Source organism: Falco punctatus (genome assembly GCF_963210335.1).
Source record: "Falco punctatus genome assembly, chromosome: 5".
Lineage (NCBI taxonomy): Eukaryota > Metazoa > Chordata > Aves > Falconiformes > Falconidae > Falco > Falco punctatus.
In genome coordinates, this window is record NC_137584.1 from 58,276,885 (window position 1) to 58,296,958 (window position 20,074).

At 41.9% G+C, this 20,074-nt stretch overlaps 1 protein-coding gene across 12 annotated transcripts in view; it reads right to left on the bottom strand.

The window, feature by feature from the left end:
* Positions 1-20,074, bottom strand: part of NCOA7 (nuclear receptor coactivator 7) — a 100,511-nt gene that overhangs the window by 24,662 nt on the left and 55,775 nt on the right. For all 12 annotated transcript variants that reach the window (XM_080389931.1, XM_080389930.1, XM_080389923.1 and 9 more), the window contains 4 exons: positions 4,012-4,091; positions 3,049-3,156; positions 1,560-1,661; positions 380-505 (listed from right to left, as the gene is read on the bottom strand). In XM_080389931.1, the coding sequence (XP_080246057.1) occupies positions 380-505; positions 1,560-1,661; positions 3,049-3,156; positions 4,012-4,091 (416 nt within the window). The remainder of the gene's footprint in view (positions 1-379; positions 506-1,559; positions 1,662-3,048; positions 3,157-4,011; positions 4,092-20,074) is intronic.

Here is a 20,074-nt window from a genome sequence, read left to right on the forward strand (position 1 = left end):
AAAGCTGTTGCTCAACTTGATGGAACTGGACAACTAATCCGGACATGTCATAGTTCTAAAGTGCAGTTTTGTCTGTGTATCTAACAACACACTCTTAAACAGATAATTCTGGTAAGACATGGTAAGGGAATGAAGATGAAGAGAAGAGCTATTCTTTCATAAAACAATTATCATAACAGATTAAACAATTGAAAGAACAAAGAACAAAATGATACAGCATATTACCACATTACCAACAACAACAACAGTGATAAAGCCACCATTTCCATTTTTTACAGATGTGGAGCGTTTGACCCCTCCAGCAGTCATCTTCCATTTATCCAAACAGATTTTGCTTTTAAAGAATCTCAAGCAATGCCCAAAAGCCAGTTTCACCTACCTTACCATCTGTGAAGTAACGGCAATTCATTTTTAAAAATTTGACAACCACAGGCTCATCCTCTTCTGAAGTAGAGGACAGCACTCTCTCAACTGGTTTGAAGGCCTTTCTTGCCAAATCAGCATCCTTAAAAAAAGGAGTTCAGTAAAGAGCAACAGGACCAGAATCATATACTTCCAGATTCTGAGCAACTATAAGGTCAGGTTCAATCAACTACTCTCCTTTTGCTTAAGGAAGAAAAGTAGTAGTCATGTACATATGTACGTACACTTCCCGCAGTATCTTGTATGAAAGAAAAACCTTGTAACATTACAAAAAACCCTCCATACAAATAACAGGCAAGAAATTAAAAAATACCAAGACAAATCAGCTCAACAAATTTCAATGAGGAGCTCTCATTAAGAGAGGGCCAGTCCTGCCACTTCATCTGCAGTAAAGATCTCTGCAGACAGGGCACTGGTGTGATTCCCCATGCAGGTGGCACAGAGCGTCAGACTAAAGTTAAACACAGTTGTTCACTCCAAGGTTCTCTCCACTTTACTTTTTATTGCTTATGGATTTGAAACATATAATCACTTTAACATCAGCAAGTGGACAGTTAAACCCCCTAAAACTATATAAAACCACCATGGCCAGTCACCCTTCTAAGGAAAATGAAAGGTCAGCTATGCCAAGGCCTTTCATAAAGATTAAATCCTGCAGTCTTGTCTATATAAGACAAGTCTATATATGGGTACCACCGTAATATGCTTAACTACAAAGAAACTGACTGCTCAGACTAAACTAACAGCCTCTGTGCTTAGGGATCCCAATGCAGGATCAAGGCTCTGGATTGCAGAACAGCATAGAAATCTCCAGGGTGAAACACTAAATACATTTTTCATACTTAGCTTTCTATTTGCTAAAAACTAAACACTAAACACTGGACCATTTTCAACTGCTTTGATAGACTCTAAGCCCAACAGAATTTGTACTGGTTTTCTAAGCTCTGACGGAACCCCCTTAATATGGAATATTTTAAAGAGATGGTAAATTTTGTAGTACAGCAAATTAATGTTACTCAGTACACTACCCACAAGGTCTGAACAGTAGCCTCAAAAATCTGCTATTTACACAGCCTTGAATCTCAGATTCAGAATCAGAAATTATTTCAAGGTGAGTGAACTAATGTTTGGCTTACAGGGAGTTTATCATATTCGGCATCTGATGATGATGGAGAAATGGGAGCACCAGGACTGAAAGACGACAGTCTCGCAGCACTCGTTTCTGGCACAAAGAGAATCTAAATACAAAACACATGTCAACACAGTAAGATGCAAACTTTAAAAAAGTTATTCACTAGAAATGCTACCTTCTGCTGAAAGACAACCCAGTACTGATCACACATGATTGCAATGCACTCCTTAACTCCTTGTTCTAGCATCCTTCCTCATGATGATGGGGCACACGTGGGTCTAATTAGTTACAGGATCTAGCTCTACATTCTGTTTTGCAGCACAGGCAGGAAAATAAAACATTTTCCACAGACTGAGAACCTCCTTTTTCCCCCTCAAATTTACAATCCCAGGTTGTCTTGCAACTATCGCAACTACAAAACAACTAAAATTACTAATAGTCATTAAGAGCAAATTCTGGTCCAAAGAGAAGGCCATTACTGAAGATGGGGGATTTTTAGTGCTAGAAGTTTGTAACACTTCACTAAACATTGTCTGTTTCCAAAACCATATTTGCATCTCCAGATTTAAGAAAAATATTCTTTATATGAGCCAGCATTTTAGCATCATGTACTACATAAAAAAGAAAAAAATAATAAACCACCTTACACTAATACAAGTGTATATAAAAATATAACGCTTTGTTTGAATTTTCACATTCCCTCACAGTGACCATCCCAGAGTTTTAGTACAGCAGTACTAAATTTACAGTACAGCTTTGAACTTCCACCCCAAATAAAAAGTCATTTGTTGCAAGTGTCAAAGAAAGATACTTCTAAAGTTAAAAAAAAAATGCTCACAGTTTATTTTTAAACTAAAAATGTTCCAAGAATTAAAAAAAGATTTCCTTATACCAGCTTTTGTCTGCTGGGTATTCTTAGGCAAGTCATGCTATCTGTTTGTGCCTCAGCTTCCCTATCTGCAAAATAGGACACTTTTAGTTCTTCACATCTGTGAAGCAGTAGAGATCTGCTCTTCGTGAACCAGGTTTTAGTCTTTGCATTTGCATTTCCATTACTTGACTCTCCCCAAAACAGTTTATTTCCATTTATTTTTCATCTTACAGGAAACTGACTCATCCCCAATATAATGGCAAAGAGCCATTTCAATTACTATATCTAACTCTCTAACTCTTTAATGCATTATATACAGCATTTATCTGTATAAAAAGAATTCAACTCTCTTACAACAGCTACATTACCTTCTTGAGCTTCCAAGACATCTTTAAGCTTCAGTGACAGCAAATAAGCAACAAAAGCCAGATATGGCAATTACAAATCTCCCCCCACCCAACTCTAGATAACCGTCTAGTGAGTTCCCCTTTGAGGGATTTAAATTACTGTTCATTACCCTTGTATCCAAGTACCTAAAAGATATGTGAAAGTAGTAAAAAGCTTTTAAATACACAGCAAATAATCAGGTTTCAGGTATAAAAAAACCCCATAAAATATTTACCTGGCCTGGCACAATTGTCTGCGTGAAAAGCTTATTGAGCTCCACAAGCTTGTTTGGGGTGATGTTAAACTTTAATGCTATGCTGTTTATGGTGTCCTGATTTCCAGCCTAAAGAAAGAACTGAAACTTAAGATACCATAGTAAACACATTCAGCATACCAGGTGAACTAAAACCATCTAACAGACTGTTTGCAGAGAATAGATTTAATGATTTCAACACACACCCTACTTAACAGCTTACATGATAAGCCAGTATTAATCAAAAGAAAAAAATACTGTCTCATACTACATATTAGATAAAGTGGAGAGGTGTTACAGATGTCCCTCTCCTTGTCTCATAAAACTTTGAAGCAGCACCACCCCATTTATAACTGGTCTGGTAAGTGGGGAAAGGGCACACACTGGAAAGTTCTTTACACTTTCAGCAGTTACAGCTCGTCAGGCATTTGTGCTGTTCCCAGCTGGGATGCTTGCCTCTCACAGCCGCTCTGCATGATGGAGAGTGGATCCCCTGTTCAGGGACCTGTCTCTGTGTGAGCCAGCCTTTCAGGGCAAAGCTAGTCCTCTGAGCTGTCGTGGCAGTGCACTGCTGCCCGGCTCTGGCTTAGAGAATCTCACATCATCTCAGGACCCAGCACAGGCCAACTAGCCGATGACCTAAGCAACATGTGGAATTTAAGTAATTTTCAGAACAATGAAACTGATTGCTCTAATACAGAGCCATGCTGCAGAAGTAAAAAAACAGGACTGGCAGTTGCAGAGGACCTGGGCTGAACAGTCGTTCAGGACATGAGCCAAGCTCTCCCCACACAATGATATTTGGAGCAATCTCCATTGCGATAGGTATAAACTTACAGCCAGTATTCACTCACTGCTTTTAATTTTGTGCCACTGGCTCCCTCTCAACCTCAACAATTCCACCTTCAAAAAGCAGACAAGAACAAACCACACACTGATACTTACAGTATATTCTATGGTACCATGGGGTTTCTGAGAAACCATTTTTTTCTCTTTCTTTTCATTGGTTTTGTTTTGATTGTCATCTAAAGAGAAAGAAAAAAATGATTCAAGTAATTGACTTCCAAGATATTTGCCTATCGACATGTCTTGAAAGAGGTAAGATGTGCAACTCACAGCTGTGAACAGGAACACCACCACTAATGAAAAATATCTATTAGGCCTTAAAATTGCATTGTAAGGCAAGCAAAACTTCAAGTACAGCAAGTTTAGTAATCATTCAGGAACTCTGCAAGAGAAATGTATACATGGTACCATACCAATACAGAATTACTCCTATGTTTTCCTCTGTGATTCCTACACAATTCAGCTGTTGGATGCAAGTACTTTGCATCATGAGCTGCTATCGAGGCTGAGGTAGAAACCAGCAGATGAATGTATGCACCGATACTGCATTGGTACAATCACAACAAATACTGGTTAATCACCACTTCATCGCCAGTATGTCATATTTAAATACTATTTTAAACTCTGAAGGTAGAAGTATGCCAAGAGTCCTGCAAAACATGCATGCATACAGTATGCAGTCAAGCATCAGAAAGCACAAAGCTCGTTCAGAAGACATTTTCCATCAGCTGCAGTATGCAGAACTCACTGCACTTGCAGAAACCCTTGCAGGACCCGAAAGGCACACGTGTGAGCAGGGCAGCACTTTCCAATTCTTACCACAGCAGAGGGGGAGCAAAGCCCAGGATCGGGGGGAATGCCAGCTGCCCAGCGTCAGCCCCACAGGGCTCACCCTCCACACCCAGAGCCCAGAGCCATGTACCTGGTGGGGGCAAGGGCAGCACGCAGCCCCAGCTCCAGTGGTGGGGCCGGGGCACAGCGAGGCCATGCATGGCTGCCCTGCTCATCCAGCCCGCTCGCCCCCAGCCCCTCAGAAAGGTCCTGCTGCCTCTGGCAGGGTGCTGCAGCCTGGCCCAAACAGGGAGGGTCGAGAAGGCAAGGTAGGGCTGGGCCCGGCGAAACCAGCAGCCAGGGCCAGGAGTGGGGAGGCACTGCCCTCCTGGGGGACCGTTCCTGCGGTCCAAGGGGGCAGCTCCTGAAGGAGATCAGGAAGGAAAGCACAGGGAATGGCAGCCTAGGGCTTCTGGCACGCATTCAGGCTTTGCTGCAACCTTTGCTATTTCCAGAGAGCAAGAGGCACATAGTAAAAACAAGGGCAAGGACTCACCTGCCCCACTGTAATGTACACAAGCAGAAAGGAGGGGCCAAGAGGTGTGTTGCACCTGACCCTGCCGCTGGCCCATTTCCACAGCGAGATTAATGCTGGGGGCTGCCTCAGCGTCTTCCAGAGGCTACAGAGTCAGAGACCATCTCCTTCAGCCAACAGACACTCACGAGAGCCCTGAACATACATCCAGGCGTTACTGCAGGCGCATCCCAACCATTACTTGTCAGGGATGCACTCATGAGAAGCACCATGGTTAGTGATACTACAGACAGCAAAGATGTTTTTTCCCACAACATAGTAACAGCTGGGAAGCATGCAGGGACTAAACACACACAATTTAAGTACATGCGGATAGTACATATGGCATGAAGGACAGAGGTAGGAAGAGGAAGATCAGGACAATGCTGGCTTTCCCATCATGGCATTCTGAAACAGAGCATCACTCAATGATCTCAGACACCTCATCTCTGAGACTGGAGACCCACAGTAAAACATTTTAAATTAGCATTCTTGCTGCTTTTTTCTGACCGCTTGTATTTCCACCATTGTCACACCACCTTCCTGTGATCAAAGTCAAAGCAGTCTATGGTGAAGGATGGAAAAACAGGTAATGACAGCAGTAGCAGGGCACAGTATTAAACCATCAGAAACACAACAGCAATATGACAGGCAAAGATGTGGCAAATTCTGGACATTTCTTTAACCCATTATTTACGTACAACTGCCAATATGGACACAATCCTGCCTGAAGAAACTCCCCCAACTAACAATGAGTGAGTTCACACTATTTTGTGCTACTCAAAAGATACCACTTCGATCCCTCCAGGATAACTAAACTATGTATCACACCCATGCATGCAAACTACCTAAGTTGCCTGTGAACTGTCACTGGAGAGACACAAGAAGGGTTTATAGGTAGACTTATAATCATAGACTCATTTAGGTCAGAAAAGACCTTCGAGATCATCAAGTCATTTGTTAACCTAACACTGCCAAGGCCACCACTAAACCACGTCCCTAAGCACCACATCTATGCATTTTTTTAAACATTTCCAGATATGTTGACTCCAACACCTCCATGGGCACCCTGTTCCAGTGCTTGACCACCCTTTCAGTGAAGAAGTTTTTCCTAATATCTGATCTAAACCTCCCCTGGTGTAACTTGAGGCTGTTTCCTCTTGTCCTGTTGCTTGTTACCTGGGAGATGAAACCTACTTCCACCTGCCTACAGCCTCCTTTCAGGTAGTTGTAGAAAGCAATAAGGTCCTCCCTGAGTCGCCTCCTCTCCAGACTAAATCACCCCAGTTCCCTCAGCCGCTCCTCATAACACTTGTGCTCCAGACCCTTCACCAGCTTCACTGCCTTTCTCTGGAGATGCTCCAGCACCCCTACATCCCTCTTGCAGTGAGGGGCTCAAGACTGAACACAGTACCCAAAATGTGGCCTCACCAGTGCCAAGTACAGAGGGATCATCACTGCCCTGGCCATCCTGCTGGCCACACTGTTTTGGATACAAGCCAGGATGCTGTTGGCTTTCTTGGCCACCTGAGCACACTACTGGCTTATGTTCAGCTCTGTCAACCAGCACCCCCAGGTCCTTTTCCACCAGGCAGCTTTCCAGCCACCCTTCCCCAAGCCTGTAGCGCTGCGTGGGGTTGTTGTGACCCAGGTGCAGGGCCTGGCACTTCTCCTTGTTGAACCTCACACAATTGGCCTCAGCCCATTGGTCCAGCCTGTCCAGATCCCTCTGCAGAGCCTTCCAGCCATCCGGCAGATCAACACTCCACCCCAACTTGGTGTCATCTGCAAACTTACTGAGGGTGCACTTGATTCCCTCATCCAGGCCATTAATAAAGATATTGAACAGAACTGGTGCCAGTACTGAGCCCTGGGGAACACCACTTGTGAATGATTGCCACTTCATCTAGTAAATCATTTGGTCTAGCTGGAAAACGTAGACAAATTTTCAGATATGTTAACTCTTGCTTAGCTCTGAAACAGCACACGAGGTAGGAAACAGTTAAGAACAATTATTCCATACTGACTAGATGTGCATCAGTAGATCCTGGTGTAGTGTGGGGGAATAAAAATAAAGTTGCACAGAGAAATGCAGAGTTAGATTTTTTACTTGCTGAATGTGAGAAAGTCTAAGTCTATGCATGGATGGGAGGAATAACATTGTGTAATAAAAGCAGCTTCCTTGCATAACTTACGATATTTGGTAGTAGCTAAACATTTTTGTTCCAAAGCTTAGTGTTTGTAAGTGGGATGGTGACTGAGAGATGACCATGGCAGCAACCACTATGCTACTGTGGCACAAGACAACTACAAAGTACTCTAGTAATACAGACAACTTTCTTCTTTACGGCTTCCTACCTGGGAAGGGGCATTCCTCTCAAACCTCCCCCCCCCCCCCCCCCCCCCAAATACACTGTATTTTTCAGGTTCTCCTACTTGCATTGACTACAAAGTTTGGACATTAAAAAATACTATTGAGTGAAAAGTTGTAACTTGAAAATACTGTGTTGCAAGGAGACATATAATATGCTCTAGTTCTTGGCTGCCAGGACTGTGGATCTGTTTAGTAGGGTCTTCAACACAACCATGGTGCAATACAGAAGAGTGAGGTAGATACTCACACATAGTTAAAAACACAAAACTGTACGGACAAGTAAAAGAGAAAAAGTTCAAAGGACAAGCTGAGTTTCAACTAAACATAATATAGTCCTCCTTTTGCCAAGAACAGTTAATAAACCCTAAATAAGCCAAATAATTAGACAGCTTGCTTTTCTTTCACATCTATGTGCGAGAATGTATGTTGCATAGCCCATTTAGCTACAGGCTAGAAGAAGCAGTCTGTGAACCTACTGTCTTCTGAAACCAAAACTGATACTTTGTGTTAGGATACTTTTTGCTACACCACCACCACTCCCCTTTATTTAATTTTTTTTAAATCCCACCAACAAGGGGTTCTGGACACCATCTTTACACTGAGCATAATTACTTGGCAGGCTTTGGCAATTACAAACCACATCATATCACTTTAAATAGTGGAAAATCTTAACTAGTCTATGATTTTATGTCTTTATATGCACATTAAAACCATAAATTAAAAAACAAATCAGACCTTCAGAGTAAAAAATTCCAATGAATCAAATAAATTTTTTCAAGTACTGCTAAGCCCACTTACTGTACACGTATCGAGGCCAAGGTCACAAATTATGCTCTACATGGATAGCTACAGCACAGGGGGTGGAAAACCTGGCAAAGCAAGCAAAACACCACAATATACTATTTCTCCAGGTCCCTCATCCTCTCTAATTTCACCTTCAGGAAATCAAACATTTTCTGACATGATCTGAAGGCAGCTAGCTCTAGTAGTAGTCCCAAAGGCATCCAGAGCACACGCAGGTATGACAGAGTCTTCAGTAACCACATTTATTTCAGACAGAACTAGCCTTGGAGAGATGCAGTTTTTCCATCTTTAAAATAAATGTCACTGGCTACTTTTTGATCTTGGACATTTGCTTAGCGGTGAAATGACTCATGGCTCTGTCTCCCAAGTTTTCCTCCACTGCATGTACACTGAAGATGGGATCGTACAACTATGAAAACTGACTAGGTGTTAATGCAAATTTGATCACACTACATTTTTAGGAAAAAGACAGAGTGGGTGGACTAAACCTCTCTGTGATTTGAGGAAACATGTAAAATAAGAATTAGGTAAAAATAGGAAAATTAATGAACAATGAGAAGAAGAATGCCAAGTGAGAACAGGCAAGAAAATACAGGCCTATTAAAAATAGATAGGTCTAGAATGGAAATTTTTCTGCCCTTACTGATATATTTATACCTAATTCAGCTTCCTAGCAGACTGTTCATATTTAATTTTGCAATGCTATGGGAAACCTCACAGAAAACCAGTTACCTAGTAATGATTTTGAAAGCAATTATTGAAGGAGTATGTCAAAGATGTCAATCAGTTTATCACCCAAAAGACCTTTACACATGATAGGAGAATTACACCTCTGCAACTCAGTAAATAGCTGTATAAATATAGAATAGGTCAAGAAGCATCAACAGAATCCTGGGCTGCTCACACTGACGTATGACATGCCACTGCAAGACAGTATCAATCCCCACCAATGTTACAGACTAACCTGCTGCCAGCCGAAATCAGTGTGAGGTTTTGCAGTGCAGACAGTGACAGCTGAGCCTGCCTGACAGTTTCCGAGCCATCAGTTAGGCTGATGTCTGTTAACATTAGCAGGAATGTTGAAATAAACGAAGGGGCCAAAGGACTGACCAAGTAGTTAAACAAACTTAGTAGCCTGAGAAAACAGAGGTAATGGCATACTTGGGCCAAAAGTCCATTTTACTCATTAATCTTTGCCTTACCAAAGACTTAGGTGGCATGTAAATAAAGAAATATTTCCCCTGACTAGCGCCCTTGGCTTCTAGAAATCATGAATTTCCCAGGGTAGAGAAGCAACATCCACTAAACTGCCCAGTTTCTTCAAGATCTCCATACCGGTCCTATGCCAATGAAGCCCACAGTACCATGATGTGCAAATAAAGTTCCGATTCCTTTCTTACACTTTAGGATGCTCAGTGAAATTAAACAAGTAATTAATATTATTTTAAGGGTGAGCAAATAAATAGTCTTTATTCACCTTCTGCATACCGTTCAAGATGTCACAGATTACCAGCATCTTCCCTTAGTTAGTTCACTTTTTCAGGTTGACTAATACTAGCATACTCTACACTTTTTTTCTATTTCTCTGATCTCACAGGTTATCTTTCTTATTAGTTTTTCTTCTCCTAAGATACCTTTTTTGAGATGGAGGAAGAAAAACCAAATGCAGATTTTAAGATATGAAAACCCAGTAATTTGTGCAATGACATGACAGCTTCCTTAAAACTGTAAGATACTAGCCATATTTTTCCACATCGCTGCATACATCACTGCTTTTTTAAGGCAATCCAGTCCTAAGTCTTTATGACAGATTTGTTAGAAGAAATAAAACTATATTACTACAGTCTAGCCAAGCCCCAGGACCAAGGAGTAAAAACCTGAAGGTAGCTTACAAGAATCTGAAACACAATAAATTCAGGGGAGAATTATCACTTGGAGTAACCTAATCAGAGTACTGATAAGAAATTAAGCAAACAAGGCTTCCTGAGGTAGTTCCCTTATCAGTAAATGAGACACGATACCAACTATCTTGGCAGAGACAGAGTACAGCAAGTATCACTTATGTCATTCTAGAGAGACAGAGAGACCTCAAGAATATGAAAGTCCTGCTTGGGCTTGTAGAGGAGGAAGACAAATCAGTTTATCCAAACAATTTTTTCTGTTTCTGCTTTCTAGACTGACGCTTTAATAAATTTCAGCAATGCTGTTACGTACAGAGTTGTGTGTAGGATGATTTAATCATGCCTCCATAAGCAGCTTTCTGCCTCTTCTCATGGCTCTCAAAGTGAACTGAACAGTGTTCACATTGAAATTATTACTTTTAAATAAAAAGTCCTTCTTTCAGCTCCTGTTCACCTGGCGGGTGAACCCCACCACCACAGGGGCCAGATCCCTGTTTTGGGACACCCTCCATCTATTCTGACATTCCAGCACTTCCGAGAGGCTGCAGCAGCCTTCCATGAAGAGATGTTATCCCAGCCCCATTCCCTCCTTTAGCCAGCTGCAGCAGCTGTGATGCACATCATAGAAAGTTTTTTTGCCTATCTGATCAGACCTATCTCCCTGTGAAAAAGGGAACAAGTTAGAAACATTCCCTGCTCAGATTTGTGTAGTGGACTGCTACCATGTTAAAAGAGGAGAAGAAAAAAACCAAACCCCAAACAAAACAAAAGAAGCCCCACCCCACAACACCCCACCATCTCAGGTGTCTGTTTCTCTGTTCTGCTTCCCCCTATTGCCACAGCCTCCTGCGAAGCCCTCACCCTTTACTTCTGCATATTTTTCCTCTACTGAATCATATTAACATTTGGCTTCCTCGTTTCCTACTGCTGAAGTCACTTGAAACAAGGTGGCAGCTGTCACCCATCACAACCACACTTGTGCTCCCTCAGTGAAAACTCTCCTGCCATAGGAAAATAGCAATTTCCTTATCAATACAAATCCAGGCACATGATCCCGAAATATCTATGCCTTGAACAACTTCTCTGCTCTCAATAGAAATTGATTGTGATTCTCCACTAGTAATTTTTCAAGCAAGTCTTTAAAAGGAATATCAAGATCACCAAAAATACAGGGCCCCAACAAAAATGACAAGGAGCTCAAAGAACTAATATAAAAAAGGTAGTAATTCCTTCTGCTATAAACGGAGAAGGTATTTTAAGGCACATTTAAATAAGAATCTGACCATTGATATTAATGCAATATTCATATACTGCAGCTTCTACATGAAAAACTGCAAATTTTTTCAAGAAACTTAAATTCCTTCTTTATTTACTCCTTCCTCTCCAAAATGTGGCTTTAGCTCCTTTGCAGAGGCACAAAGTGATGCTACATGTTACATGTTTTACAGTTCATTACTACCTCAATATGCTGCACTAGAACATGACGCAACCCCTTCCCACCACAGAGCAATGGAGGACCCACTGCCACCCTTCCCTGCAGCCATGCGTAGGCCTGGAAGACAAGACAGCACCCACACTTGGGCAATGGGACATGCAGAGATGCCTGCACACCTAGAAAGCCCTCCAGCTGAGTGAGGGCGAAGGGCCTCCCTGCAGCAGGGTTCTTCCCACCAGGAGCAAGGAGATATTGTGCAGGGCAGCATCACTGCCACTTTTTTGCTGGCACTTGTACAAGGTGGGCACTGAGCAGATGACATAAGCCTTGCACGAACAGCACAGGGAGGGTGAGCATTGTTACCAAGAGTGCCAAGCTGCAGACTGCTAAGCAGCTCTCATGTTTCAGATGGCAAGATGTACACCACTGCATTCCACGTTTCCTTTGTGAGAACCAGCATGCTTGACAAGTGAGAAGACAAAAGATCTAGTTTAAAAGTCCACTGAGGCTTAGGAAAGGGGAAAAAAAGAAAAAGCCAAACCAAAAAAAAAAACCCCACCACTCAACATCGGAGGGAAGTAGTTCATATACTTCAACCGTCAAGAGGAAAGTTTGACATGTTATTTTAAAGAAACAGTGAGATGCAGCAAACGGCCCAGTGCTTTAGCTCTAAGCCTCAGCTAGAAAAACAATACAGCAGCAGCTAAAACGTACCGAAGCTGAAGTATTGCTGAAGTGGTGTGTCACTGGGCACCCAGAAAGAAGCACTGAAGAGGGATGACTATAAAACTTTTTATGTTGAATGTTTCAGTCAGAAGGGAAATTTACAGGAGAGGATGCAAAGTGCTGTGAGCAGGGAGGGAGGATGTGCTGAGGATATCCAGTAAAGGCAGAGGTGGAGGGTTCCTGGCTTTCACTCTATGTGCTGTCTGAAGACACAGGAAGGATTCAGATCAACCGATAACCTCGTATCAGAGAGACAACAGACACTTCTGTGGGTAGAGACCAGTACTTCAGAAACAGGTCATGGTGATTGCCAAAGCGCAGCAAGCCTGTAGAGAAAGCCATTCTAGATGCGTATATGCTTTGTTGATGGAGACTGCACAACCAGTCTTCTGCTAACAGGGGAAGCTGATGGGCAGGACAGCCTCTGCCTCCAGCTCCTGTGAAACTTACCCTGGGAAAAGGGAAGTGACTCCCAGGGAGTTCTCTCCCACCTTATTCCAGGTGCAAAACAGACTATTTGCAATGTGAATATTTGGAGTCATGGGGAAGAAGAAAGGAGAAAACATGAAGACAGGGGGTGAGGGGTCCTTGTAGCCAAAAAGAAGCAAAACAAGGTAACAGGTTTCTGACAGAGCAATGAATACAGGTGGAAAAGTCAGAGAAGCCTTTGGGACCCTGAACATGCTTTTCACATCTGACAAGTATCAGGCTTTGCTACTAAATAATTTGAAACAAGATACATATCAGCTGGATAGGAGAATAGCTCTCAGCTGCAATGATCATGAGTATCTGTCTTTACCCTTAACTGGTTACACACGCTTTTCTTTTGTGCTGGGGAAAATGTCCTACATGCTGCAAATGTTTTGTGTCCTAAGCCTCTCTGAGATAGACTGGGTGCATTGAGCAAACACCTTCAGCTGTCTGTGGATCAAAACAAAGATCACATTCCCTTTTGGGATTGAGGCAGAACTGTAACACACTGAGACTGTTTTAAAAGAGCTGGTTAGATTTCAAGAAATAACGTATCTCCCTAGGAAATGTAATGTACAGAAGTATAATTATCCCAAGCATCTCTACAAAGGATACAGTGGTTCATGTTTCAAGATGTGAAAGGAAAACAAGACAGAACAATCTCATTTCTGCTAGTCGCATTTTGAAGTTTTAAACCAAGTCTCCATCATGCAACTGGAATGCTTCTGGAAGCAAAGTTCTTGCAGACACAACTGAACATGTCCTTACACAAGGGTGAAATACATAATGACACTGAGCAAAAAACTAACAGTTGTTAATTGTGTTATTAAACCATACTTGGCTTTGCCAAGTAAGAACCAATCGCTGCTTCATTTTGGGTAGATTTGCGTAAGTGCCCGGGTCAGGTTTTCCAAGAGCTATTTAGGGCTCTGAAGTAACTGCATTCCTCAAAGATCGCATTTTAAGTTTTATTCCTTAATTTATTGGAATTGACAGTTCACGCTGCCATACTATAATACTATGAAGTGTCTGTCAAAACACAGGTACAAAGTAGCGTCAAGACCAAAAGGGACGGCTCAGATGCCTGCAGTTCAGCACAAGCTGTACACGCATAGACCTCCGACTTGAACAAAACTGTATGATGGCAGCTGGGCAAAGAACTTCGCTGCAGAGGTAGTCCTACTTCGTATTATAAATCAAGTCAGTATGTTTAAATTTGTAGGAGATCTATCATTCCCAAATTTATATTTGTTCAAGGCAGCTATACAAATGAAAGGCAGAGATAAAAGCGGTACAGGAATTAAAACCCTAAAGTGGGTAAAGTAATTTTCCTTACACAAAAGGAGAATACTTTGGAGAACAGGGAAAGAAATGTGAACAGCTCTTAAATTAGAGGGTATTTAGAGCATAAAAGTAACCATCCAACACCTTGAGCTCAAAAGCAGAGTCAATACTGCTTATGTAGAGGAAAGTGCTTACAGGATGAACAAAACTCCCCCATATGCAAATACTTAAAAGAAAATGAAAGAATCATGTGTTAAGAATCATTTAATTCAAGTTTAGAGGATGCAATAGGAAGAAAACCCACACAGCTACTGAATTGGCTTCAGTAAAGGTGCAGTGGCCTAGAAAATCAGTTTGGTAGCTTACTTTTAAGTGTACCTTGCTTAAGGCAGAAAAAAAGAGTTTGTGTGTAATGCAGTACAATTATACAAAGATATCCAGGACTGAAGTTTCAGAAGATTCATAAAGTTAGACCACAAAGAAATATACGGCTTTTGTGCTCAGAGTTCTTTCAATCTCACCTTATTTGAGCAGTGAAAGCGACACCTGATTCTTCTTCAAGGCAGACACAAGGGTATAATTTCACAAGCCAAATCAATAGCTCCTATGAGAAGAGGAGCTGTTCTCTCCTTGCATCTCTTTCTACCTTGGACTCTGGCTCTCATCTGATCCCACAGAAAGAGTACTCACTTGATTAAAATAGTAATTTTTTTCTTTGCTCATCTTGTGAATTGACTCATCTTACCTTGTGGTCAGATAAATGCCAGTGCCAGTTCAGAGCGATTAAAAAAAAAAAAGTAGTTCTGAGGAAGGGGAGGAAGCACGAGACCTCCCCACTGAGTGGCACCAAGGTGTTAATTCACATTGTAGAACACCTTCATAGCACTCAGCTGTACTTTGAAACTATTGCCTAAGAAAACTATAGTCACCAGACGTATGGGCATAGCCTAAATCTAGCCTGGGCCACTTTAAGGAAGAAATTTAAAAAGAAAACCATTTCAGACATATGAAACCTACTTATTACTCTTAAAGAACCAGAGGGAAAACCAGAAAGATTAAGATGACATAAAATCAGTAAGTTTTAGCAACAAATAAGTTGGTTGACAAGAAAGCAGTAAGAAGGAATAGTAGATGTAAGAGGGAAGGAAGCCCTCATCAGTTTTAAAATGGAGCTTGACCAGTTTAGTGTCTATAAGGAATTATACAACAATTGTTATCTATCTCTAAAGAATTATACGACTGTTACTATAGCAAAGAAAAACACCCAAGGTACAAGCAGCCCCTCTAGTACCATGAATAAACCAGTAATATAAGCATTATGGAATTGCAAGTTATATGTCCTAACAGTAGAGTTAATCTTGCTCCGTTTACCTTTTCATACATTTTACAGAGCGCTGTTCACCATGAACCACACTCATACACAAAGTTTTAAGCTCAGCGACACTATTTCAGAATGCCACCGTGTACAATTTGGATCTACCCATGTTACTGCATAAAACCAAGTTTTCAGTTTCTCACTTCTGAGGAGCTTAATTTTTGGGGTTATTCTTTAAAACAGCAAACTAGTTTCCTAGCTTTAGTTTCTGCTCATCCTACACAAATCTATTAAATGTCACCCCAGCCCAATCCTCTCAGGGCAAGACAGCATTTAACCAAGCTTGGTGTCAGCACTGAGGATGAGGAAGGGAAGGAAGGGATGGGGTGGGGACAGAATGAGGAAAAATGGGAATGAGGAAGGGTAGGGGTGTCTGAAAAAAACCAGCCCCATCACAGCTGAAGCAGCTGGGTGGTAGATTCAGGTCCTAACCCTATCCTTCCCTTTAGGAAAAGACAATTAATTGTTTTCTCTCTTCATTATCAGTCCTGTGTCTGATATATGTTATCACAACTGTTTTTCTGAAGATTGTCTTTCATATCCAGATGGCATCAGTGGGAACTAAGACATGTGTGATAATTTTAGCCTTCCATTCCACAACCAGGTGTCCTTCTGCACACTCCTGCACATAGACAAAGCAGTGGTGAAACAAAAGGAGATCTTGTTACACAAAGCTTTAAGTGTGACATTCAAAAGGAAATCCACAGAAAATTTCAGATGGGAAAATATTTGCAAGTGCTGCCCTGCATTTTGCATACATTATCAAACTATGCTTACTGTGGAAGTACTTGTAACCATATATTGATTCTGGCCTGGACAGTCACAGTGAAATACTGACATGCCTGTAACAACAGGAAGTGATCATCATTTCTGAGACAGGAGCCTGTTCCCATGCGCCCTGCATAACTAATTCGTGGTGCCGTCAAAACCGTGTACTCTTCCTGACCTACTTTTCATTTACCAGTAATAGCAGTCTCCCCTCACTGCTACTTTACCAGCCTCCAATGGCCTATGTGACATGGACACGGGAGCACATTGTTCTGTCTACAAGACAGAGCAAAGTTCTACTTCACATCAGCTCCACCTTGGATTAACTGTTATCAGCAGCCAAATACCACATCTTCAGCTAAGTGCTTTAACCTCCTTCACAGCAAAAGTTTATGAACCATATTTATCAGCCACACAAAAGACAGCCTGCAAGCAGTGGATGTCTACTACCTAAGGGCAGATTAAATAGCTACTATCCATGAGGTCCACAGCTATCAAGGAAGTAGCTACACACCATGCAGGTACACATGCTATCTTTAACCTCAGAGGTGTGACTTACAAAGCAAAGATGCAGCAATAGAAACTTCAGCATGTGCTGCTACTAGCTTGCTGGGTACACTGGATATGTACACAACAAGAACTCCAAAACTGCATTATTATATCCTCCAGGCTGTCTGGCAACAATGTGGTCTAGCTCCCCATTACCATGATTAGCACTACACAAATACACAATGTTAAGTCAACCTTTCACAGAAATAGCAACTTGCGTTAAGACAATTCACAGACTCAGCATCCAGCAACTCTCTCTGCAGAGTTTGGCTTTAGTCTTACAAAAGAAATGCACAAACTCAAGATTAGAAGCTGTTCATACTGTCTATTGTCACTTCTTCCATTTTCTAGTTCAAGACCACTCAATCTACCCCAAGCTCCCTGTTTGACAGTCTATCTCTAAAATATCCTGCTCTTGTGTATTTGTGTAGAAAGTCAGGCCCTCTTGGGTGCTCTGATAAAGCCAGGTGGAGTTGCAGGACAAAATGAATTTTGCGTTTTGCCAGACTTATCAGCCAGTGGGGGGGTGGGGGGGGGGGGGTGTCTTAGCTGCCTTACGACATTGCAACAGTGACCATGAACTTTAAAGAAAAGTCTACACCCCAAAAAGTAACAAGATTAATTACATAAAAAAAGAACAAACTACTTTCCCTGATTTTCTTTAACATGAGGGGGGAAAAAACCTCTACATTTTCCATTTGATAAAGACAATAATAAAGTATCTGGTAAGTGCTGCCTTGGACAAAATTTTCTCTTATTCTTCACTACATGTAAAAGAGCTTTTCTGGCTAAGTTGGTCACCTGCAGATTACAGTCCATGCTGGTATTTGTGCTATCAACTCATAAACTGGATCAAGCTGTACAGCACAGCTGAAGTATGTGAATCTTTGAATGCACTGCAGAAATATGCTGTGTTACTGGGAACTGCAAGAAAGCCACATGCATCCTTAGATCAGATAGATAAGGTTGTTCTTATTTTCTGTCAGCTTGCCCGGATGAGCTGTTCAGACACTTGGTATCTGTGTGGTCAGGAACTCAATTCTTATGCAAATTGTATATCCTGTTTTCAGTTACTGAAGATAATCCAGGTACAGGAAGGAAAGCCTTCATGCGGCCTTTCTCAGGCCTCTACTGGATGGAGTTCCTTCAGGTTAAATTAATAAACAAAATGGTGGGAAAGAGAAAAAGCAAAGACTTCCACTAGGAAAACTAAAAATCCCCAACATATAATTTAAACTGCACATTGTTTGGGGTTTTGGGGGTTCTTTGGAGTTTTTTCTTGGTTTGGTTTTTTGGTGTTTTTTTTTTTTTAAAGCAAAAAACACAGCAGATACACTTTACAGACTAAGTAATCCTTAAAAAATCAACCCTTTCTCACATCTAATTTCTTCAAGAAACTTACCTTGACAGTGACAAAGCCTTAATGCACAGGGCTTGTACAGCTCCCCCTGAAAACAGACTCAACATTAATCTCTCTGGAGCAGCAGTGGATTTGGGCACAGCTCTGCGGGCAGCTTAAACCAACCTACAACGAAGCTGTTGCCAAAAGGGACGTCTTCCTCCACAGGTTCCTGTCACCAGCCCTGCACTAGCTAAGGTTTCTAGATGCCAGCCTAGGGAATGCAGCTCCTGATTCTCTGGGCTGGTGATGGCTGAAGGCCAGGACTGGGACCACCCAGGATCACCCCTCAGGAGAAGAACAGGCAGCATTACATCCTCTTTTAGCAGCAGTGTGGACACCTTAGATTGGCTTAAACTGTTTAAGAAAGTGCACTCTAGGAGGGATATGGTGACAGAGGTAGTTCCAGGTTTCTTATACAAAGGTGGAGGTAAAAAGGGTTGGTGACTATTTCAAGAGATGAGGGGAAGCAGAAAAAGAAGATTCAGTGGATTTTTTGGGTGTAAAGTAGGCTCAGGAGCAGCTTGGAGATGGGTGGACAAGAAGCTGCCTGCTGGTCTTCCTGTGATCTGATAGTATAATCTGTGAATCCTGGTCAGGTAAGTGCCAGTACCTAAATGCACCTATCACAAAAGTACCACCATAGAATTTCTGACTATCCACTACATCAAGGACTCAAAGACAATACCAGAGTGAGGAAAATCATTCTGACAACACAGCAGGGCTGAGGGAAGGAATACTTAAGGATCACAAAAGAAGACACACACATTTTAGAAAACTGTTAACACTACACATGATGTTTTCCTTCATTCCTTTCGCTGCCTGAACACACAGCAGCTTGCCTGGGAAAGCTGTGCCATATAAGTTGACCAGGACAACATCTCTTCCAATCACGTGCCTTGTCTATCGGTTGGTGATTACAAGATCCTAAGTTAAAAATATAGACGAATTCACAAAGACACGTACCCTAATTTCATGTAGGGAGATGACATCAGCATCTGATGTGTTGCTGACTGCCAGCACCTCATCACACAGATCTCAGAAGCTATGGAAAAGAGCAACACAGTTTATACATGCTAGTGATCCCAAGCACGGCCTGATGAGTCTCAACACAAACGTCACAACAGACTGATGAGACACAAGGAAACATCAGTGTGGAAAGGTGGGAGCTAAAGTGTTACAAAATAAAAAAAAAAAAGATCTGGCTTAATTTTGTATTATTGTTTAAATGCACATGAAAGGAATTCTGCTTTTCAGAGTGTTTAGGTTAACTTCCAACAGTGTCTTTCAAGCACAATATGGGAAGAAGAGAAATTAAAAGCCTGCCTTGAGGATAGCAGGCTTGAGTCACGCAGATTCTCTGAGAACGACTCCCTCACACCTCTGCTTGGAGACCAAAAGATCTGCAATATTATGATTTCAAACACATTATCTTGTGCTCCTTATGTACTTGGCTTATGAATATTCCTGCCTTAAAGAGATAAAAACCTTAGAAATGTAAACCTCATGTCTGAAACTACAATGGAAATATTCTGCCCCTTCCCTGTGGGTAGAAACTCCCAGAGAGCTAGAGGCAGTCACTGGGCAGGGGCCCAGAAGAATAGACTACAGCACAGATACACCTGGGTGCTGCAGAGCACTGCTCCACAGGCACCCAGGGCACAGGTCCTAGAAACCTGGGGAGGGGGAATGGGCAATGGATCCAGTCTGCCTGGTTGACAGTCCTCCCAG